General features: G+C 42.3%; 1 protein-coding gene across 2 annotated transcripts in view; it reads left to right on the top strand.

Moving 5' to 3' along the window:
• gabrb1 (gamma-aminobutyric acid type A receptor subunit beta1) overlaps positions 1 to 25,067 on the top strand; it is a gene marked incomplete at both ends in the record, with an annotated part of 72,881 nt that overhangs the window by 28,501 nt on the left and 19,313 nt on the right. For both annotated transcript variants that reach the window (XM_083998303.1, XM_083998304.1), the window contains one exon: positions 20,745 to 20,965. In XM_083998303.1, the coding sequence (XP_083854429.1) occupies positions 20,745 to 20,965 (221 nt within the window). The remainder of the gene's footprint in view (positions 1 to 20,744; positions 20,966 to 25,067) is intronic.

Here is a 25,067-nt window from a genome sequence, read left to right as displayed (position 1 = left end):
GCTCTATATGAAACATCTACTATCAAGCATATTTAAATTCATCAGTAATTGTTGGAGAGCCCCGTATTTCTGTGCGTTGTGATCATACTGGCTGTTTCGGTCCTTCAGGATAATATCCAATACTACACTTTGAGTAAATACAGGAAATTGTGTTGTGAGGGTGTCAGGGCAAGTGGGAACTCTGACTGTCCTATGAGGAGACATCTGTCAGAGAACCACTGCTAAAGCTGTCCTCTCCACATGTCAATTCTTCTTAAATATGATGCTTAACCCCAAACTGTCATTGATGTAACATCAGTGTGTGTAGTAAACCGCTATGCATGTAGAAAAAAAGCAATGTGTGTATGTGTGGAATGGGAGAAGTAACAGGTGGTGTGAAATGCTCCTTTTTCACAAAGGTTGTAATGACCGTCACAGAGCTACAACTGTAGTTTCTGTCAAGTCTGGTCAGAGGTTCACCCCTCACTCCGCTGCAGCCTCCATAAGGTCCCTATGTGTCAGAGAGACAGACTGCAGCCTGACACCAAAACATGTCACATACAGGACTAATAAGGAAGTGAAGTCCAATTACTATTGCCACTCTTTCCCTCTGAGAATGGCTTCATATGTGTCCATTCCTGTTGTTTGAAGCTCCAGTAGGGATGAAGTGTAATTCTACAGTTAATATTCCAGCAGTCCAAGATGAGACAGTTGACATGAGATGTCCTTCGGTGTATCTATCCATCCTCTAATCATCACAAAGAAATTAAACATGAGAGGTGAGACAATCAGACAGGTTGTCAACAAACCACCAGGCCAGAGAGAGAATATAAAAGTCAACATTACTGATTACTGATTTTGCTGACTGTAGCTGTTTGTTTTTTAATAAAGTCGAAAAACAATGGCAAGAAGTTAAAATATGAAAACTTGATAACACACGATATGATATCAATTAGGTATGCAGCTGTACAACTTCAGAAACCCACTCTTACTGTTACACTCCAAGGATGCAAAGTCAGTTGTAATCCACTCCTAATTTGATGGTCTGGAGAGGAAATTTTGACTTCACTCTTGACATTGTATGTTGACTTCCTCCTCTCATTTTTTCCCCTATGAGTGACCCCAAAGGTCTTTGCACGCAAGTAAGTTTTTTCATATGAGCTTTTCTAATCCGTCACCCAACAAAAAACGTTACGCACAGACATCTTACACACTGAGTATGATGTTTTATTACTGTGTGTTTTTTTGTTTTGTTTCAAATTTCGGAAAAAGAGACAAAAGTCGTCAGCAGTGAGGATGATTTTGTGCGGCTCTCATTTATCGGAAAATGAAAAGAGAAAAAGACAATTTTGTCCATCCAACCCTGAGAGGACATCAAGAGCAACAGGACCTGCTTGTAAATGACCTGATCCCCCCATGACCTTCCATACTGTAGTTTATTTCAGGATGTCAGTGGTCCACTTTGTTTTAAAAAAAAAAAGATTTGGTGTACTAGGCCCTTAACACTCTGCTGTACTGCCAAAGACATGGGGTTAACAGATGTAAACAAACCCAGGAGTAGATCATTCAGCTGTGAACAGTCATTAGGTTGTTGCCACATTTCTGTAAAACACAGAAAATCAACTCCCGGTGTGTCAGGACGTCCTGGAGGAGAGGAGCCCTGCTGGTCAGGGAGCCATGTGCACCAGTCCCAAGATGACCTTGTTGTGGTTGATGCTGACATTAGCCGACCTAGCTGGGCTGGCTAACACTGTGGGCAACTTTCAGTCCAGAGTTCTTTGGGTGATGACTTGTTGAAGACCGGATGGACTGTACTACGCTATGAAATAATATGGAACGTTACGAGACAGAGTTGTTTTCGAGGCAAATGTGTAGACAGAACTACACTCCAGACACGGCTGCTCGGCAGAGTGACTTTGAAGGCGCAAGTAGTTCTGAGTATTTGCTTCATAAGTCGTAATGTTACATAATTATACGTAGGGCTGCCACAATTAAATTAAGATGATCGTCGCGATATTAACATATTAAAAAAAACGGGCTGTGCTGCATATCAAATCAAGCACTTTCTCAACCAATAGTCCGCCAACCACCAGGGGGCGAACGAGAGGTTAGGGCTCCATGAAGCTGCCTAACTAACAAGCGAGTAGGGGTGCACCGATTATTCGGTAACCGAATATATTCGGCCGAATATTGCAAAAAAAGCAACATTCGGCCTTCGGTGGAATGAGTGCAAAGCAAGGCCGAATATTAAAAAAAAAAAAAAAGTCTGATAAATACGCGGTCGCGCGACGATGGAAAAGGCAGCTTAAACCTCATGGAGCTTTATTAGTAAGTGACTCCTACTGCTGGAAAAACAACAGCAACAAGAGCAGTGGGTGGGGGCTGCACAGCGACCGCGCACCGTTGCACGTCGCTCCAAGAGCCCGGTGCGTCCTGTCTGCGGCAGAGACACGGCCACTGAGAGGACTGAGTGACGGGACCGTTCCTTATAACGCGCCTTTTCATGTATCATTTAAAAACCAAACACCCTGAACAGCATGCTGTAGGCTACGAGAGGGAGAGACGGCTGCAGCAGTTAAAACTAAAGCTCCTCGTCCCAGCCTGTCGCCCACTCCGTCCGTGGCCGACGTCTTTTAAAACAGTGTTTCCCAACCGTGGGGTCGGAACCCCACGTGGGGTCGCCTGAAATTCAAATGAGGTCGCCTGAAATGTCTAGCAGCCTAATTGATGAATTTTTAAAATTCTGACCAAGAAAGGTTAGAAACCACTGTTTTAAAAGACACTTGGGTTTTTTTGGAATGTACTTGCATATAGATCTTTCAGCACCCACAATGGGCCGATATAGGCCTAAATGAAAAACTTTATATAACTTGTTGTGCTTTTTTGATGAGCAACGGCAACTGGAGAATCAGAATAGTCAATAAACATTTACTTTCTTTGAAAATTAAGTTTAAAAAAATATTTTATTTAAAAACGTTATAACCACTTTAGGTATTCGGTATTATTCGGTTATTCGGCCAAGCGTTTTGATTTTATTCGGTATTCGGCTTCGGCCAAAAAATGCCATTCGGTGCACCCCTATAAGCGAGCGCATCCTCCCTTTACATGTTGTTTACAATCCAGAGTGTGTGTCCCAGCCGGTCAGTCGGCACCTTCAGATGCTGCTGTACTGTCGCCGTCTCTCTATGGATTGGATCGAGGTCGGGCTGCGGGGTGGTCTCGGTCCCCGTCACCCCAAGTTTTGGTGTTAATTGCATTTTATGTTGCGTAATTAAAATGTTCCGACCGTGATCATAACGGCTGGTAACGGCAATCCGTGACCGTTTTGGTGGCAGCACAGTTGAGCTAGGCCGACCTGCTGGACGCTGCCTGTGTGAAGACACTTGATCTGTTAATTAAATGTTTTTCATTTGTTCCAAATTGCTGCTGAACCGTCTGTGCTGTGCTTTGGTCCATGCTGGACAGACTCTTGCCCACACATCTCTGTGTATCATTGATGGCAAAAATTAATTTTTACCTATACTTTTAAATTACATTTCAGAGCCTGTACTTTCTTACTTGTATTTGAGTAAAGGAGTTGAATCAGCAGCTACTACCAGATTTTTTTTGTTTGATTTTTTGTTTTTTACACAAGTATCTGTAGGCTAGGCTACTGTACAGAATGACACCTCTGCACTTATTTTTCGCTAGCCCTTTGTCTTGGGTAAATTTTATTTTATTATTTATTTTTATTTTTATTTTAGGCCTACGTTTCATTTTGAACAGAAAGCCTTGTTCACATATTGTTTGTTTCAAATAGAAAGTGCAATAAAAACATGTTTTATCTAACATAATGTATAATAGTGATTAATAATCGTGATTTCAATATTGATCAAAATAATCGTGATTATCATTTTGGCCATAATCGTGCAGCCCTAATTATACGTTATTATCTCATAGCGTGGTGAATGTGCAGGTCACAACTTGTCCACCAGAGTGTTTTGGAGTTGTTGGATTGTGTATTTGATGAGTTTGATCGGGGAAACCCGAAATCCCCCGCTGATCTCAAAACAACTTGCACCGACAATTAAAGGTAATGAAACTGCTGGGGGGCAACCGGCATTCCGACATCGTACCAGTTCGACATAGACCTATAATTGTCTATAAACGTCCCATCTTTCCAACAATTCTTGCCTCCTATTGTCAGAATGATTTTTTTTAAACATCTTGCCCTTCCGACAATTGCTTTGATAGCGTATTTTTTCGCTAAAAGATTTTGCACTGGTTGGGCTTAGGCAGTGATGAAAGGAGTTGGTTAAGTTTAGTAAAAAGAGCAGGTAGAGGCTAGACAGGCCAGATAGATAGAGAGAGTCCAGATAAGCAGGAGGAAGTCACCTGTTGAGTAACGCACATTTCCTTATTGAAAGCCTTGTCAGAATGGTGGGGCGATGGCATGTCGGAATAGCGGTATGTCTGAACGGTGATATTTATAAATGGTGGGATGTCAGAGTGGTGGGATGTCGGAATGACAGCATGTAACCCCTACTGCTATGACTATAGGGATTATGGCAATTGGTCAATTTGCCAAAATGTTGAAATATCCCTTTAAGGCTCTTTCGAGATCAACGGTGGATATTGATGTATTTCTGACGGGCGATGTGGAGGCAGAGATACAGGTTAGCACGGTGGTGGAGAGCGAAACTGCAGGAGTGAAGCAGCTGTGTGTTGGAATACTGACAGCACGCTCCATAGAAACACACACAGGTGAGGAGTGGAGCCCAGCAGCAACAGGTAGGCTGAAGATAGTCCAAACACACACACCAGGCAATCTGATCATTCATCAGTCTGGCCAGGGCAGTTTGATACTTTGCAAAAGTTTGTAGTGGCAGAGATCAGACTGCAGAGGCACAGGAGCCAGTTAAAACCAGTAGAAGGTTGAAGAGCAGAGGCAGCGTTCACTTCACTGCAACCGGAAATAATCATTGACTGAAGGGACTGTTAAAAATTGCAAGGGGTGAAATTCTTTTCTGTTTTGAAAATGTTGTAGCTCATTTCTAGTGTAAAGCACACACACACACACACACACACACACACACACACACACACACACACACACACACACACACACACACACACACACACATGATTATGTGCTACTGATGTAAATCTATATCTATCAATATATGGATTTATTTATATAAATTACCTAACCTATAATATACACCATGATGCATCACATGGAGCATGAAACTGCTGATTCATGTTCCAAGCACATTTGAGCCCACACACTCATTTTAATCTTACATCAAACAACTGTAGCTTATAATTAAATATAAATTAAGTAGTGATTGTGACACAAAACCAGGTTGAAACCTGTCAGTGCTGCGAATCGTATGCATGACAGGAGAATAGAAATGAGAACTTGGAACAGAGTAGACACAGCAGTCAAATTCTAATGCTCTTCTCCTTTCTTGTTACTGGAGTCCTTCCTTTCATCCTCCCGTTCACTCCTGCTAGAACCTTGGCTTGTATTGAATTGTCACTCTCTACCTGTGTATGAGTGCATGCAGGGGTTGGCATGGAAACAAGAGGAGGGATGGGAGCATGCTGGTTGGTTTGGAAACAGCAAACAGCAAAAGGGCCTGAATGGTGCCAGACGACAGAGAGTCAGCATCTTTACCATTGTGCATTGTTGTGTTATCGGTCACTGTTATTGATTTTACATCATCACATGAATATGTACAGCCCGCATGATGCAGTAACATTACACCTGTATGGATATTAGAATGGACACATTATTCTGCTGAGTCAGATGGACATTTTGTTCTACATCATAATAACAGCATGGAATAACTTGTTCTGATTGGCACACAGGTGTCCCTGAAAGCTTACATCAGGAAACAGCTCTGGTCGATGGTTTAATCTAGATTTAAGATTTAAGGTATTCTGCAGGTAACCATAGCAACAGTTCTGATGGTTCACATTCACAGATACTCATGTGGCAGAGGCTTTTATCCAAAGAGACTTACATGAAAGGGACATCACTGAAGCTTCAGTGCAATAGGAGATCTATTCAATTCTGAGGACATCAGGGAGGCTGTCCTCCAGTAAGTAAACAAGCCCATACGTCATGTGTGTCAGCTTATTACAGGATGACCCATAGTCAGGTTTTTCTGTTAGGCGACATTTAGTGGTTGTTATGATTATGACGGAAGTGAAGGGAAAAGTGACATAGTCAAAGAGAGAGAAAGAGAGTCCACGTAGGAGGAGGTTGTGGTGGAGGAATGTGACACAGGAGAATGGTGCTTCATCCAGTGTGAAACTACGTTTTTGTTGACTGTTCCACAAAGTCAATCATGTTGTGATATTTGTAAATAAGTTTAATTTCCTCTAAGAATTAGAAATGACATTTAATGTGACCTTTTTTTTTAGCAGAAAATCGCACTTAAAGCAGAAGTAAGCGGAATATTTGTGTTAATATAAGTCTTAAATAGTTATATCTTCCAACAGCAATCACTTCTATAGAGTGTTTGGTCCGAAACACGGGTCTGTCAGTCACTCTGCTCTGCTGTAAGCCGAGGAGAAAACTTCTTGTATACTTCCTTGTATCCTACAAGCTTTATCCAATGAGGAGAGAGAACGGCATAAAGGGGCGGTCCTCTCTGTGTGTGCAGCCAAGGGATGCACGTGAATGTGGTGATGTAGGGACGAGGGCGGGGACTGCTAACTCCATCGGCTGACAAGAAGTTAGCCAAAACGACCGGATCGCTGACTTCTGCTTTAAATAAAAGGTATAGGCTTCTACTCATGTGTGGTGGCGACTGTGTCTGGATGCCGTCAAGCCGTGAGAAATTGCAGATACACATTTGCCAGCAAAGAAAAGGAAACACAGTCTCTATCTTGGTGGTAGTAGCAATTATTGTGGAGAAGGGTTCAATGTGAACAGCAGTAGAACATGGGTCAGTCCTGACTAGGGGTGCACCGATTATTCGGTAACCGAATATATTCGGCCGAATATTGCAAAAAAAGCAACATTCGGCCTTCGGTGGAATGAGCGCAAAGCAAGGCCGAATATTAAAAAAAAAAAAAAAGTCTGATAAATACGCGATCGCGCAACGATGGAAACGGCAGCTTAAACCCCATGGAGCTTTATTAGTAGGTGACTCCTACTGCTGGAAAAACAAGAGCAGTGGGGGGGGGAGCTGCACAGCGACCGCGCGCACCGTTGCACGTCTCCAAGAGCCCGGTGCCGGTGCGTCCTGTCTGCGGCGGAGACACGGCCACTGAGAGGACTGAGTGAGGGGGCCGTTCCTGTAGGAACGCGCCTTTTAATTAATCATTTAAAAACCAAACAACAACAAGCTGAGTAGGCTACGAAAGGGAGAGACGGCTGCAGCAGTTAAAACGAAAGTTCCTCGTCCCAGCCTGTCGCCAACTCCGTCCGTGGCCGACAGCTTTTAAAACAGAGTTTCCCAACCTTGGGGTCGGGACCCCACGTGGGGTCGCCTGAAATTCAAATGAGGTCGCCTGAAATGTCTAGCAGCCTAATTGATGAATTAAAAAAAACCTGACCAAGAAAGGTTAGGAACCACTGTTTTAAAAGACACTTGGGTTTTTTTGATGAGCAACGGCAACTGGAATATTCAAAAACTGTCAGAATAGTCAATAAACATTTACTTTCTTTGAAAATTAAGTTAAAAAAAATATTTTATTTAAAAACTTTATAACCACTTTCAGTATTCGGTATTATTCGGTTATTCGGCCAAGCGTTTTGATTTTATTCGGTATTCGGTATTCGGCTTCGGCCAAAAAAATGCCATTCGGTGCACCCCTAGTCCTGACAACTGCTGTCAGGGGCAGGGGGCGGGGCAGTTGAAGCAGAGAGCAGGGGCCAATTTGAATATTGTGTTTACAAACTGCAATGAATAAACCTACAGACTCTACCTTTAAAGGTAGGGTTGGAGATCCTGGAAAAACGGTTCCAACAGGCCGCATTTTGAAAACACACAAGTCAAAAGTCCAGCCCCTTTCCTCAGACTTCTCTCTGAAGCCACGCCTCCACCTTTCTGCTGACGTGGGTGAAGACACCCAACGCACATTGTCGCCCGTCAGACTGGAGTGTGGCTTTACCGCGGACGTAGGTGAAGACTCTGATCGCTCAAACGGGAGGAGGAGAGAGAGAGAGACGGCAGCTTGATTGGGTGTAGACAGAACTAGACATGAAGGCATCTGATTGGTTTTTCCTTTTTGGAGTGAAAAGCATGGATTGGTCAGAGTTGTGTCAGACAGAGGTCTGATTATTTTCCTTCCTTTTTCTGAATACATGATGTATTGACTACTCTCAGGATAGAAGGACCATTTCACCCAGTCGAACAAAACGTGTTTCTGAACAGAATTACCAACTTTAAAAAGGAACTAAGCAGGATTTCTCCTGTGGCTATGCTACATTTTTACCTTAAAGGGATAGTTCACTCACAATTCAAATTTCACTCATTATCTACTCACCCTCATGTGGACTAAGGGCTGGGAGAAGTTTCAGAGTCCTCCGTGGCTTCTCTGAGTTACAGGGGGTCTCGGCGTAGCAGTGCATGTCCATACAACGGTTGCAAATGGATACCAACTGTCTTCGTAACAAAAAGACACACCAAAAACATCCAAATACCTCCATGCTGCTCCTATGTAATGTCCGTCTTGTATTGAAGCCCCGAAATGCGAAAATGTTCCGAACAAAACAAAACAAAGTCTATATTTCAAGCTTGTTTGTAGCGGAAGCTCCTCTTCCTGGTCCGTCCAAATTGGACCCAGCAAAGTGTGTTTCGTGTGTCGCCGGAGCTCTGGAGGGGAGGCTGGCCGGCTGTGTGGCCCAGCATGGGGCGCTAATATAATAATAACAGAATATAATAATATATAACCTTCATGGAGCGGAAAAGCGAGCGGACTTGCATAGTTCCCCTTTAACTTAACTGTAAATGTAAATCGGACATAGAGTATTTCTAAGTAAAATAATCAATCATGCAGTTAAAGCAGAAGTAAGGTGAATGTTTGTGTTAATATAAGTCTTAAATAGTTCTATCTTCCGACAGCAATCACTTCTATAGAGTGTTTGGTCTGAAACACGGGTCTGTCAGTCACTCTGCTCTGCTGTAAGCCGAGGAGAAAACTTTCCTTGTATCCTACAACCTTTATCCAATGAGGAGAGAGAACGGCATAAAGGGGCGGTCCTCTCTGTGTGTGCAGCCAAGGGATGCGTGTGAATGTGGTGACGTAGGGACGAGGGCGGGGACTGCTAACTCCATCTGCTGACAAGAAGTTAGCCAAAACCACCGGATGGCTTACTTCTGCTTTAAGTAAAATTATTTTTTAACACATAGAAAACACAACATATGTTCAAAATAGTTACACAAGTTACAGTGTAAACACTTTCACACCCTTTTCAATTTTAGTTATTTTTTTTACCTACCCTTTAGATTCAGGTTATTGTTATGACCATTGACCAAGGATCCTTTACACCAAAATTAAAACCTGTTTCTGGTTGCCCGTTGCTTGGAGGATTTGACTGAAATCCAATAACCAATTCACTACAAGCAAATGAAATGCAGTTTCTTCCAGATGTTGCCCTCACTACCGCAGCATCCGGTGCAAGAGCACAAGGCTGCTGAACAGCTTTCTGCCACAAGCTGTAAGACTTTTAAACAAAAATGGAACTTTTACTGATCTCCAAGAAACATTTTCTCATTTTTTTCTTACCATGATAAGAACAATAAAGTTTGATTTGATTTGAAAAAGTAAAAGCAGTGCACTGGTTAGTTTTTTTCTCACAAATCTGTCAGTTCTCATTTGCAGCATGAGAGAAGGATAGTGATTGTTTGGGTTTCATACGCTGCTTGGGCAGAAGGACACAGCGGTCCATGAGGTCTCAGACTGGTGACAATAGTGTCAACAGACTTCCACCTGTCCAGCTCCAACCAGAGTTGTAATCATATGCTGCGTTCAAGACAACTCGGAAGTCGGAAAAAAACGAGCTCCGAGTTGTAAAAAATGAATTGAACGGCGTCGAACTCGGACATTACAGGTCGGAAACTCGGGTATCATATCAGAACTCCGACTTTCCGACTTGACGTCACGACAACATCAAAACATGGCAGCCCTCGTCTTAAATAGTTAGAATTTAGACATTTGAAGTTCTTTGTTGAGGTTTTAATGCATATTTTTGTGTATTATTGCAGTAGCCTATATGATATACAGTACGTTTATATTAAGCTGTGATTGTTGTATGGTGTGAAATTGTGTTCCTCATATGTGACAAGGCTATAACGTTATATGTGCACTCGTCCGCGGCGTCTCCTCTCCTCCAAAATAAACATCATTTACTGCTGCATTTATTTTTCGTATTCAGCTATGAGCCACAATATGCCAAACTTCCTTCATGTATCCATGTTTTTTTTCTTCCGAGTTCCTGCAGCGTGAACGCAATGATGTCGGAAGGCGGAAATTTCCGAGTTGGGAATCCCGACCTCTGAGTTGTACTGAACGCAGCAATAATACAGTTGATATTTAAATATTGGAACATTTCTGTCACGACGAAATTCTAGTGCAATCCCTCAGTGGCGTGACATAAAAAACAGCATCAAGATGTAAAAGAGACAAGATGAAAGATGACAAAACATATCAAAGATGATAGAATATATTGTCAAAACAATATTGCAAATATATTGCATACTATATTGCACTCATTAAAATCTATTGCACAGCCCCACAGGACTGCACGGGTTTCATATATTGTGGAGTCTATTCAGTTATTGTTCTGCTCCTTGATGGCACAGGGGTAGAGGCTGCAGAAGCCTGGAAGTGCAGGCCTTACAGAGGCCAACAGGGGGAAGAGCTGATTTCCTGTTTTATTATGTTGTTGGCACGTCATAAGCATCAGGACCTGTAGACAGGGTTTTCACTGGAAAAAATTGGTACCAGACATTGAGACCAGCAGGTTTTCAATTTACCAGACAAATGTTTGAAATTCTGATCAAATTTTTTTTCTGAATTTATTGAGCTTAAAATGATAAATGATACGCAGACTATATAAGAATGATATCAAGGCATCTTTTTAGTGGCGCAACGGATTGTTGTTGATCCATGATCCGTTTGGATCGCTCTCTATAGATCGGCACGCAAGTGGTCCGCTCATCTTTTTATGAAAAAAAAAAAGGAAAAAAGGTTGTGCGTGTAGTGTGGGAACACTGAAGCGCACCGCCACAGCCAAATAAATGGGTCATTAAAAAAACTGCTGTGTGGTGAAGCTTTGTCACAGTAAATGAAACAAATACGTGAAGTTTAGTTCCGCGTGAAAAAAAAAAAAAAAAGTTTCGTTTCACATGGGCCTGGCCTACTCATTCATAAAAAACAAGATTTGTGTTTGTTTTTTTGTTTTTTTTAAAGGGACAACGAGGAGTTTTGGAAAGGCTAAGTATTTTCACACTACATTTATGAGCCTCCGCGCACCGTGAAATTCTTTGACCGGCGCAAGACAGACTCATGTTTTCATTCATCAAGAATTAAAGTCAGAGGTTCAAAGAGGTTCACATACCGTCGTAGTCCCGACTATAAACGGCGATTCGGCGCCGTTATTCTCATGACTCGGCGGGCAGCGTCCGTGAAACCGAAAGTAAGGAAACGCTGGTCGGCTCGACCAGCATTTCCACCACCACTAATAATAACAAAATAACGATAGAGACAAAACAATTTATTTATCGAAAATTGGCCCATTAACAAGTGTGGGTAGCGTAGATTCATCCACATTAATATGAGACTTTTTTATTGTCGCAGAATTTTTCATTCTGCCGATGGAGAAACTCCTCGTTGTCCCTTTAAATAAAATGACATTTCAATGAAATTGCCTATTTTAATACAATTCAAATTGTGCTTAGGCTGGAGGGAATATTTTACTGGACATTTTGACCGGCTGATTTTACCAGTCAAAGTTTGGTAATTCCCGGATAATGGACTTTCTGACAGCTTTTTCTGGTGGTTCATAAACCGCCCAGCATCCAGCTCGGAGCTACATTACCACCTACTGGACTGTGTGGTACTGTATACTGGATACTGGCGTTAGCGTTACTTGTTGAAGACTCTGAGCAGCGTGCCATTAGTGCAGGAAGAGCGCTACGCACAGATGAGGGAGAGAGGGACAGAGGTGGCAGCTTGATCACACACCATCACCATCCAATAGACCTGAAAATGATGTTCAAAATGATTGGATGGTGTTTTTACAGGATTGTCTGTTTAGGTGACTGACTTTTCATTCTTGTGAAAAAGTATGTAATTAATTGGTTAAGATGAAAAAACAGGCTATATATAGGCTATAATAGGCTGTAACTTATGATTGGAAACCAAAGAACTACATCTCTGCCAAGGCGACAGTTGTCGGTCTGAGAAGTGAAGTCACTTCCGCGTTAAAAAAACTGCAATCCCCTGGGCTTCCTCTGGGGGCTGGTGTCAGAAAGCAGCATTCTCCATAGACCCCCATGTTAAAATCGCGGACTTTACATCCTCAATAAACATGATCAAATCCTGGTGTCAGCACGTTTTTTGGTCTCAATCGATAGTTTCTACCCCCGCACACACTCTGAGGGGGGGGAATATTTTTTTAACTCTACCGTTTTACTGTCATTAGGTTAAAATTCTGGCCAATTAGGGCACGGAAATGTTGAGTGACAGGTCCGAGCAGCTCCGTGGACAGCTGCTTCGAGGCCAGTGGGCGGGTTCTCGGCCGGCCAATCCAACGTGGCGCTGTTCAGGCCGCCATATTTGAGTCACAAAAACGACTCCCCAAAACCATGTCACGGATGCTACGTCCATTCTTCTTACAGTCTATGATCTCTGCTCAGTCTAGAAGAAGTATTTTGAGTTTGCCATAGAACATCCCTTTACTAAACAACATCTGTCTTAGGAGGTGGAAAAAACTAATTTCCATCACTTCTTTTCTTCACTGAAGTCAGTGTGACAGCCTGCTAGCCCTGTGTTCACTCTCCTTTAGCTCAGAGTTTGGTCTCCACCTGCAAGATGCTCCGCTGTGTGCAGCTGCTCTGTGTCTGTGGGTTTGGTGTTGGACAGTGTGCCCTCTGCTGGTCTGTGATGACACCCCATGATACTGGACCACAACAGTGAAGCAAGAGGCAAAAAATCTTCTGCACAGTTGGTGGGCGGGATGCTTTGGATGCGCACACTTAGATGTAACGCGCATGCTTGTCTCTCCAGCTGGATGAGCTCTGCTGCAGTTTCAGTTTTCTCACATCTGAAGTTGAAGAGGTCTGAAAAGGACTGCATCGCCCCCCCCTCACATACCACCTAACCCACCCCCTCTCTTATGATGTGTTCCAGGCTGCATGCAGAGATGGCTGAGGATAGGGAGGAATTAGGTCAGACAGCAGCACACTGCAGTGGTGTGAGAATGGCGTAGGTGCCCATGTTCTGCAGCGCTGCCTGTTTGTTTGCAGTGAAATTTGGACAGAAAGAGGAAGATAGAGAGAGAGAGCGGCAGCACAAAGGAGATTACACATCAGATTCACACAGAGAAACAGGAAAACACAGCGGAGACATTAGCTGCACTGTTCCTGTGGGTGCCCGGAGTGCAGTACGGTGTGGTGCAGCAGCAGACTCTCCTCTCTGCTACGGTACCCAGCTCCACCATGCTGCATCTGAGAAAGGAGCTCACGTTCAGCTCACGTCGCTCTGCTGAGGAAACACGAAGCTGCCACAGTGATGATGGCTGAGCAGAACAGCTGCTTCTAATAATAGACTCCTAGAAAGTCTTCATCCCAGAACTGTACACACACACACACACACACACACGCAGAGTTTTATGAGGCAGCACTTTCTCACTGCTGCCTCATTAGAGCTGATATCTGCATTTTATTACCACCCACTAACAGTTTCAGTGGCTCTGAGTCAGATCTTTACAAACTGGTCAATCAAGTGAAACTGATAAACAGCTGCATTGTGAACAGACCTGGAGTCTGTTTTCTGAAGACATCTAGAGCTGACTGAAGCCAGCCACATCTGTTAGTGTCACTGCTGTGATTTGACTTTACCAGTGTGAAACTGCAGTGCATGTACTCTCACTGTGTAGAGCCACAAATGAAAATGTATGTTAATATTAAATCAATTAAATCAGTATTTATGTGAAGTATTTTATGAGCTGCAGATTTTTTGAATTGGCATGAGACCATAAATAAAGCATTGTAGCACTACAGCGATGCCCCAGCCAATAGAACACAAAGGAACATGTGGTTTTACAAGACCCAATTAAAAAAAGATATCAACATCTTTATATATTATTTTCAAAAGTAATCCTGAAAAATTGACCAAAATGAATATGGTTGACACACTTGGCTGTACTTGACAGTGGTGGACAGTCTGGACACAGGCTGGTTTCTCTGTTGTGATGTTGAGTTTACGTAAACACCTGTTTGTCAAACAGCTTCCTGTGAGGCTGTGACTGAGTTCACTGGTGTAACCACTTTGGTGTTGTGTTTGTGTTGTTCTGTGACCACTGACGTGCCTCTGGTACACGCCTGTCTTTTTTTTTTTTTTTTTCAGAAAGTTTCTTCCCTCCAGGTTGTTGAAATGCTGCATAAGCATCTTGACAAACTGCAGTGAACGCTGGAAACAGAGTTGAGAGCTGAGTGGAATGTGAAATGCAGCCGAGTACGTCACATGAACTTGATGGAGCAGCGGTGATGCAGTTTTTGTCCATGTTACCTGAAAAAGTTCATCAGAACACCCGTGGGGACTTTAGAGTGGTTCTTTTTTAATGTCTCCTTTATATTTATCACCTCCGTTGTTTATTTGTTAAGTGATTTTGAGCAGATTCTTAGACCTCCACCTCCTGCTGTCGTGGTTGCTAATGATGACACTTGTTCTTGTTACTCTGGACTCGTCCTTGTCTCTTACTCCACCTTCAGAGCCTGAAGTTTATGATGGTTCAATCTAACATATCGACTATATTAACTTATAAACTCATTGCTCAAACAGAATGTCTTACTGATTTTGTCTCTCACACAGTGAACAGCTCCATCTGGGACCCAGAACAATTTTCAATGACTGTTTTGCCTAAACAAGTGACCAGCAACTCTAAAAATATAACTGGATTATTAGATGCAGGTTTCTGATTCTCTCTGTTTGATATGTAGAGTTGAGCAACGTGGTATAAAACTTGCATTTCATGATAGTACAAACTCAACACTAATTGTTTCAAACTAAAAGCCCCCCTAGCATAAACAATTTATTTCTTAGCCGTCACTCATATCTGTGTGGTGTTGGTTCTGTTGTTTCTTTAGCAGTTACCGATGACTTCTCTCTCTCCCTTCTTTGCTGTTTTGATCTTATGTTTAGTTCTTCCTCTGCCTCCTTATATCATAATGATAGGTTACATGTAAAGAAAGTAGTTTGCTATATGCAAATCACAGTGTACTGGAAGTGCTCCTCCATACAAGGGACATTTCAGATGATAAGGCTGGCCTTGCTGTTGTGTTCCGGCCAGAAAAGGGTTATGAACTCACTGCCATTTATTGCTGATTTAGCAGTTGTTTAAGCAGTTGTTAGATATCCCTGGTTGTATTAGTCCTGGAAGCTGGAAAATCAAAAATATTGGCGTCATCTTTGATTCTTCTCTGATCTTCCAGTCTCAAATCAAAGCTGTTGCCAAGACAATATTTTCTTCTTCTTCATGATGTTGTAGCCCATTCTATCTCTCACATGGTGCTGATGACACAGTGTCCGAAAATCCACTTCACTACAGCCAAAATAGAAGCCGTATTTTCTACAACATGCTGGAATCACAAATCAAGGAGAGAGTTCTTTATAGTAAAGATGTCAACACGACGTTGCAAACACCGCCAATGGGTATGACATTCTAAACTTTGTCAGATGATTAGAATGAATGACTTGACTGATTTTTCCTTCAGAGGACACTGAACAACTGAGAATAGCTGTAGAGAGACAAAACGTATTTGCTGAATGTATGCAGGCCATCATAATGTGCTGTGACACAATGCATTTCACACTGTACAGTGCTGTTATTGAATTCTACTGTGAGAGCAAGCAACAGCAGCATAAACTCATGTCCCCCGAGGCCCAGACACACACAGCAGCTCGTCAGTGCAGCAAAACAAAAATACACAAAGAGACAATTCAGCATAAAGCTTTCACTTGGAGCTGCTGAGAATCTGCTTTTGTCCTTATTTTGTCTCCATGGTTTGAACTTAGATCCACCAGTGTATATATACTGGGTCTGTACCACACGCTGTACTCTGCAAAAAATGGAGGATTTTCCCCAATAGCCTTTTTGGAATAGCGGGGTCTTTAGAAAAAATAGAAAACCCCGCTATTACGATGAATGGAAGTCTATTTTCGGAAAGGCGGGGTGCAGCGGATGCTAGCTGCTACCGCTAGTGGAGGTTAACGTTGAGCTAGCGGGTGTTAGCTGTGGTGGGTAGCATCCCCCGCTAAACGATGCCAACTAGCGATCCGGCGGTGTTATGCCCATGACGGGAAAGTAGGAAATGCTGGGTGAGCCGACCACTTAATAATAATAACAAAATAACGATAAAGACAAAACGATAGCCTATAAAATGGACCCATTAACAAGTGTGTAACGTAGATTCATCCACATTAATATGAGACCAAAAAAAATAAGTAAAAGTAAGTGTAATCCTTGTGTATACCGATCTACCACTGTAATTAAAGCTACACACACACCAACATACTTCACAGTCACACACTGCCAAGATGGTGACAGTGCAGCAGCTAACAGAACGTCTAATAAACCTGTGTTTGACTTCACAATGGCTACATGGCTACATCCATCTTTACTGACAGTTTATGGGCTGCTCAGTTATTCTAGAAAAGCACACACAGGAAATCACACTGTCAGTTGTAGTTGTCCTGTCAAGGTAAGTGTTCTTCCAGACATGACCGAGGTTCAGGGGAGCCCGACATTGAACCATAAACTCAGTCTATCACCTGAGCCAAATAGATATTTAGTAAAGTACATATAAACAACCCCTTTGTCTTAATGCCTCTAAACATACAAAACATGCAAACAGTGTTGTTTTTGTTAACGATGACGATGACGAAATATTTCGTTGACGCCCCTTTTTTTCATGACGATAACGAGACGGTGACGAGATAAACGTGGCTCTCTGATGACGAAAACATGACGAGACGTGTGTGAGTTTTCGTTGATGAGACGAGAACGGACGTAAATGTTAGTGGTCGGGCTGTGATCGCCTCTACATTTCATATTGTGTATTGTCATTACTCTAAGCTTCACACAATTTAGCAACGGTTCCATCAAAAACAGAACGACGCTGCTGAGACGAGCCGCGGTGCGCCGCCGCCCGGTGCTTCTGATCAGAGCGGCAGAGAGCAGGCAGTGATCAGCTGCTCCGGTGACCGCGGTGCAGCCGCGGTGCAGCCGCTCTGCAGCGCTGACGGGTGGATGGTCAGACGTTCAAAATGCATGACATTTCTGCTTATTGTGCGTGTAATCTGTCAATTAAAATCAAAAAATATCTGCAACGCTGCTGGGTGGAAACATTATGTGTAAAACCATTCCTTTATTGAATTAATTTATTAAAAGACTTTTTTTTTTTTTTTTACTAAAACTAGACTAAAACCTTTTTGAGTTTTCGTCAACTAAAACTAGACTAAAACTATCACATATAGAAATGACTAAAATTGACTAAAACTAATAAGTATTTTCATCAAAAAGACTAAGACTAAATCTAAAATGCCTGCCAAAAACAACACTGCATGCAAAGTGTTTGTACTTACATTGTAAGGACACACCACCTTTGCACGGAGGACGACCTTAAGCTGTAAAATTGTGAACAGGCAGATGATAGATGATTTATGATGAAATAGTAATTCAGAATGGAAATTACATTCATGCTTTGCTAGACGTTACAGTAAAATAGTCTACCTCTCCTAATATGCTCAGGTGAAAGAGCTCTCTGCTGGCTTGTGCTGTTCTGGTCGGGGAATATCAACTGAGAAAATCCAGCCTCTGTACAGAAGAATGTTTAACTATCCTGCTCTAGCTGGCTAGAGCTGCTACACCAGCAGGTGGCTGTAAATTCTTAGGAGACTCCAAGAAGTTTTTCCTATAATACTAAAGGCTCAGAGGTGACGTACCCGCGATGACACAAATATGCAACAGACGCAACAATTGCAGTTTCACGTCAGGTGGTTATTTGCCTTGTTGATTATTCCTCACGTATTCGTATTATTGAAGCCCCGACATGAGAAATTGTTCCGCTGTTCGCGGCTTCAATACAAGAGGGACATTACAGATGAGCAGCATGGAGGTATTTGGATGTTTTTTGGTGTGTCTTCTTGGACGAAGAAAGTTGGTATCCATTGACAACCATTATATGGACAAATACTGCTGCACGGACCCCCCCGTAACTCAGAGAAGGCACGGAGGACTCTGAAAATTCTCACAGCTCTTAGTCGACATGAGGGTGAGTGGATAATGAGTGAAATTTGAATTTTGGGTGAACTATCCCTTTAATACTGGATGGTCATTTGAGCTGTCATAAGGTGGTCCAGTCCTGTTGGAGTTTGGTGATGGACTGGGCTGCAGCAGGGACAGCTGCAGGGTTCAGGCTGGAGGTGAAGGAGGGAGACCCAACTCTCCCAGGAGCAGAGTGGAAAATTGGAGTAAGCAGGCCGGTGACTGTTCCTGCTGCTTAATAAGAAGTGACATTTCAAAACATAATCCATCTCAGCAGCCTGTGCTCAGACTGGAACAAGTTATTTTTGAATAGAAGGTAAAGACTGCATGAGAAGCTGCAGCACTCTGCTCCTGACAGCCCAGACTGTGAATCATGGCTAACAACTCAACACAACACAGACCTTCTTCCTCTCACATGGTGCCTAACGCTGAGCATCCTCACTGACCCACAGAGATATTTCTCTGTTTACGTCCTGGACTATTTTCCAAGGCAAGCGCTTGGTAAACAGTAGGTTACTTCCTGCCTTCCCCCAGGGCCGTTGTATAGGGGAGAAAGGTGATGATAACTCTAGGGGCCCAGCGCCCAGTTGGGCCCACAAAAAACCCCAGTAGTCTAATCTTTGTATGACTCAATTATTCTGCATAAGACCCTGACTAATACTCATAGTAATGCTGCATTAGCATCAAAACAAAGTAGGCTAAATAAGAAATGATAATACATACGTAGTCTATGAAAAAAAGTGGAAAAGTCAGGGAAGTGGCCCACTTTAGTATACTTTCAGGGGACCCAGAATTCCTAGCAACGGCCCTGCCTACCCCTGCCTCGCTTTGGTTGAACATTACAGTGAATTATTATCCATAATCTGGAGATGGGGAAGCACAGTGGTTGGCAGGTTTGATTCCCAGGACTGGCACCCCCATGTGGGTTCTCTCTGGGTTCTCCAGCTTCTTTCTACAGTCAAAAAGCATGTCAACCCTGGGATGCACGATAATTATCGGACCGATAAAATATCGGCCGATTTGAGGGAAAATTACGTCATTTTTTATCGATCCGAAAAATCCGATAAATGAATGAGGAAATTGCTTGCAGGCTGAGTACCCCTGTCAGTGGTGACCAGATTTCTGAAATGAAAATCACAGGACATGCATGTTCTGATGATACAAGTCAGCGGAAATTATTGGTTATCGGTATCGGTTGAAATTTTTCATATTGTGCATCAGTGGCATCTCTAAATTGCCCATAAGATAAGATACAAAAACAGTGGGAGTGTGTGTGTGTGTGTGTGTGTGTGTGTGTGTGTGTGTGTGTGTGTGTGTGTGTGTGTGTGTGTGTGTGTGTGTGTGTGTGTGTGTGTGTGTGTGTGTGTGTGTGTGTGTGTGTGTCAATGCAAATCCCGTGAGATTTGCACAGACACAGGCAAAGCAGTGAACTGAGACACTGGGAGCTTCCGCTAGAAACAAGCTTAAAACATAGATTTATTTAATTTTTTTCGGAACAATTTCTCATGTTGGGGCTTCAATTCAAGAGGGACATTACAGATGAGCACTATAGAGGTATTTGGATGTTTTTTGGTGTGTCTTTTTGGACGAAGAAAAGTGAGCTCCGTTCTCAACCGTCATATGGACATGCAGTGCTGCACGGAGCCCCGCTGTAACTCAGAGAAGGCACAGAGGACTCTGAAACTTCTCCCAGCCCTTAGTCCACATGAGGGGGAGTAGATAATGAGTGAAATTTGAATTTTGGGTGAACTATCCCTTTAATAAATTGACCCGTAATCCAACAAACTAGGAAGAATCTAATTGAATATACATAAAATGACAGTTACATTACCAGCTAACTAAATGTATCACAAGGTAGAGTAGTAGACGGAATATAACAGTATCAGGTGTTAATACTGGAACATGGTACAGCCATCCCTTCAGATGTCACTGCTTTAAGCTTCCTGTATAGGGTGTGAACGACAACGGTTGTGTCAGAAACTAACTCTGTTGTCTGTTTTGTTTTGTCATTGGTCAAAAACAGCAGTAAGATTGAGAGGGACTATATTAAAATGTAGCTTCAGTGAGTTTCTGTCATGATCCTCATCAAAATGACCGTTTTTGCAACTTATGCAACTCATGTTTACAACAGGAAGGTTATATGTAATCACAGATGTTGCACCAGTTGTCAGTGATAGAACATGCACAGGAAATACATCAGCGGAAAGATGAATGAGTCATTGGGCTGTTCATGTTAATATGCTAACCTTCCCTTCACACCATGTCTTTCCTGCAGGACTACACCATCACCATGTACTTCCAGCAGTCTTGGAGAGACAAGCGTCTGTCCTACACAGGCATTCCTCTCAACCTCACCCTGGACAACCGAGTGGCAGACCAGCTGTGGGTCCCCGACACCTACTTCATTAATGACAAGAAGTCGTTCGTCCATGGAGTGACGGTGAAGAACCGGATGATCAGACTGCACCCTGACGGAACCGTGCTCTATGGTCTCAGGTGAGAGCTGCTTCTGTTTGAAGACATCAGTGGAATCAATTAAACTGATGCTTTGTTTTAGTAGTGTAAAATATTATTTCTTTCATTTTATTTTTAATTTTAAGACTGGCACCATTAACAAAGTTTCACCAACTCAGTGGCAGGCTCATTGTATTTCCTATTGCTGCTTCACAGTAAAAGCTGTCTCTGGTGAAACAGCAGCAGCAGGAAGTCTCATTAGCAGTAACTACTGAACAACTGGTGATGAGACATACAAACAATTACACTTCAGAGGAAAACACTGAGAGCACTAGGAGCTGAAGATTCAGAGACGGATGAGCATGTGCTGATGGCTCGATGCATGTGGCATGTTTGGACCATGCAGAGCAGCTCAGGGTGCTACAGCACTCACTGAAAGAGGAAAACTGCTCTTTGCAGTTCCTGTCAGCCATCGGTGTAAAGTTGAGTAAGATTAAATCTACCCTCTAATTAGAACATGACTTTGGCCACGTGTGCATATAAGAAGCCCTGCAGAGTTGACCAGCTGAGTCCTGTGAGGCTCAGTAGAGGGTGAAGTCTGCTCTGACTGCTCACGGTGGAGCTCTGAGGGAGAGCTGCTTGGTGAATCATTTATGGAGCCTCTCCTGGTGAACACAGTGTACACAGTCAGGCTCTCTGCTGCAGAGCACGGCTTCGACCTGGTCAGCTTCATGGACTTAATTAAGGAAACAGTGGCTCCACTCACTGTCAATAATTCAGTCCTCTTGAGTTCAGAAGCATTCTGGGAGTTTTTAGATGAGAGATGTGGTCAGCTCCGAAGCCAAGCTGCACATTGTAATGTGCCTTTAACTTGACTAACCATACAATCTCACATGAACCTTCTACCACTGGAAATGATACTGGAGATTAGAATAGATGCTTTCTGTGTTTAAAAGGGGGAGAGGATGGGAGGAGGGGTACAACATTAGATTCTTAAAGGGATAGTTCAACATTTTGGCAAATTCGCCTATTGCCATAATCTCTATAGTTTTAGGAATAGGTTTATTACCTTTAATTGTCGGTGCAAGCTATTTTTAGAATGGTGGGGGAGTACGCAAGCTGTGCGGTATTTCCACGTTTCCCTCATCAAACTAAATACACAATCCAACAACTCCAAAACGCTCTGGTGGACAAGTTGTGACCTGCACATTCACCACGATATGAGATAATAATGTATAATGAATACACATGAAGCAAATACTCGGAACTATTTTGCTGTTGAAGTCACTCCACCCAGCAGCTGTGTCTGGAATGTAGTTCTGGCTATGCATTTACCTCTAAAACAACTCTGTCTGATAATGTTCCATTATTATCTCATAGCGTGGTGAATGTGCAGGTCACAACTTGTCCACCAGAGCGTTTTGGAGTTTTTGGATTTAGTTTGATGAGGGAAACGTGGAAACACTATGCGCCTCCGTCTCTCCCCCAACAATCTCAAAACAAAATGCACGGACAATTAAAGGTAATGAACCCACTGCTAAAACTAGGGATTATGGCAATAGGCGAATTTGCCAAAATGTTGAAATATCCCTTTAAAGCTACTGGTATTTCATTGTTCATTTCCAAGCTGAGCACCAAAAGCCAATGACCTCCAGCTTGGCATACAACTTTTAATCACCAATATCCACTCAGTTGGCAATTTATTAAGAACACTTAGCTACGACTGCTGCTGTCAGGTACGACACTGTACTGTGTTTGTTGTACAGTTGCAAACTGTGTAATCATCCGTATTACCATGGACTTAAGATGCTGCTTCTCATAGAATTAGCAGCAGAATAAAGCAGCAGGAAAACAGAGATGTACAAACATCATAAACTCCACAGCAGCTGCAGCCAACACTGATAAAACTCCTACAGTCATTTCTGAGCAGCTGCTCATTTCACTTTTTCTCTGTTAATTATTCACCATCATGTAACTGTCCCTTTAACTGAGTTTGCATCAGTTAAGAAATTAAGTACAATTTATAAAAAAAAAAAAAAAAAGTACACACACATACGCAGAAACAGTTACAGTGATGTGAGTACTGTACATGTTCTCTTTGGATTCACCTCAGAGACTAAAGACAGACATTTAAACTCAGGGGATTTGGTATGAGGGGCCGTACAAGCCATAATTCAGTCTTTCACTCTCACATACATACATTCTCCTTACACATACATATATTTTCACTCTCACATACATACATTGTCCTTACACATACATATATTTTCACTCTCACCTACATACATTTTCGTTTTACATACATATATTACTTCTAGTATGAAAATGTATAAATATGAGAGTGAAAATATATGTATGTGTATGTGTCAGGAGAATGTATGTGTGTGAGAGTGAAAGAATGAATTATGGCTTGTATGGCCCCTCATAATTTGGTCATATAGGTTTTGAATTCTTGAACATTTTTCCTTTCTATTTCCTCATGAGTCACACCTCTGACTGAATGCATTAAATGAGGAACACATCACTATGTGTTGTAAAGTAATTTGCAATTTCCTGGGACACTAACATACTGAGAATTTTATTTTAGCTTTTTGCCTCAGTAAGCACATTGTTTGAAAATATGCACTGTTTAACAATACTATAGTGTAGTTTTGTTTTGTATAGAAAATACAAAATCAAAATAGACACAATTTATCGATTTAGAAGAAAAATACACACTTGCTATATTCAGTATTCAAACGCAGTCTTGGTGAGTTACCTGGATTTAATCTCACATTGATCTCCACCTGTAACAGTCTGGACCTGATTGGCTGCCAGACGTCAGACAGGTTGGTTGTATGTAGCTCCAGCAGAGAGAACATACAGAGCAGGGTATGAGGACAGAGAGCAGTGGCTGGATTAGTCCAGAAACAGCAGTGTGTGGCCCCGCCTTCACGGCTCAGTGAGCAGCGGCCTGGTGGGCTGCCCCCATCACTTCCTGTCTCCTTCAAGGTAAACATGTCCCCGTTCTCCTCAGCAACACACCGCTACCTCCTCTTCCTCATCATCTAAACCCCTGCCTGCTTTCTCTTCTTTCCATCAACTCCTGCATCTTCATCTTCATCCCTCTGAGGAGAGAGAGTGCGGCTCACTGTGCGTTCATGGTGCTTCATGCCACAGTCCCCGCTGGCATCTCCATCTGCAACTCATGATAGAGCAGATGTTTATATACTTTAATTGAATATGTCCACCATCAGCAGACAGATCACATCAGCATGTTTAAGGTTTTACACCACAGAGAAGACAGTTTGGACTCACACAACCACCAGAGGACACTGAAACACACAAACATGGCTGCTGTAAATCTCTTTGTCCCTGTTCCTCAAACTCCTCATAATTTCAAGTCTTCTGTTTGATTAAATTGCTCAGTGAAAAGTTATAGTCTGTCACTTTTCCATGTTAACAGTGTGTAGGTGATGTAATAGTAGTATGTTGCACAGAGATTAAATACAGCCTAAATACTACCAGAGACTGAGACTAATATCGTTTTCTCACATCCACTACTATACTATATACTTTCAGACATACACTACTGTAGGCTACTCTCACATGTACACAGGTATACTCCACACATACACTAGCACACTATCACATATGCACCAGTATATTGTCAGACATACACCACTATACTTACACATACACAACTATACTTGAATGAATAGCATATGTTAGAGAAATAAATGGTGCACATGAATGCAAATAATCATGTGTATGGAACAACATGATAGTAATGTAATGTATGACAGAGTGACCTGCATGGAGCTCTTTTACTGCCGTAATGATAAATAAACGATTAATCAAATACACACATAAATACATTAATGTAACAGATAAATAGAGGATGAAATAAAAATCATAAGGTCAGTTTTTTTTTTTCCTTCCATGTTTGTTTATATATTTATTTGTCACCTTATTTTTTCCCTATTTGTCTATTTCCTGATTAATTTATTTCCCTATTTATTTATGTCCTTATTGATCCATTTTATATACATCACATTTCCTCAACCATTCGGTGGCTGTGTCTTCCCCACTCAGGCATTAACCCACATCACAGCTGTGTGGTGCCAGTCACAGGACTCTGCACTCTTCTCTGTAGATATCACAA

Source organism: Trachurus trachurus (assembly GCF_905171665.1).
Source record: "Trachurus trachurus genome assembly, chromosome: 22".
NCBI lineage: Eukaryota > Metazoa > Chordata > Actinopteri > Carangiformes > Carangidae > Trachurus > Trachurus trachurus.
The sequence above is the reverse complement of the archived record's forward strand: the minus strand, read 5'-3'. Positions and strand labels throughout refer to the sequence as shown.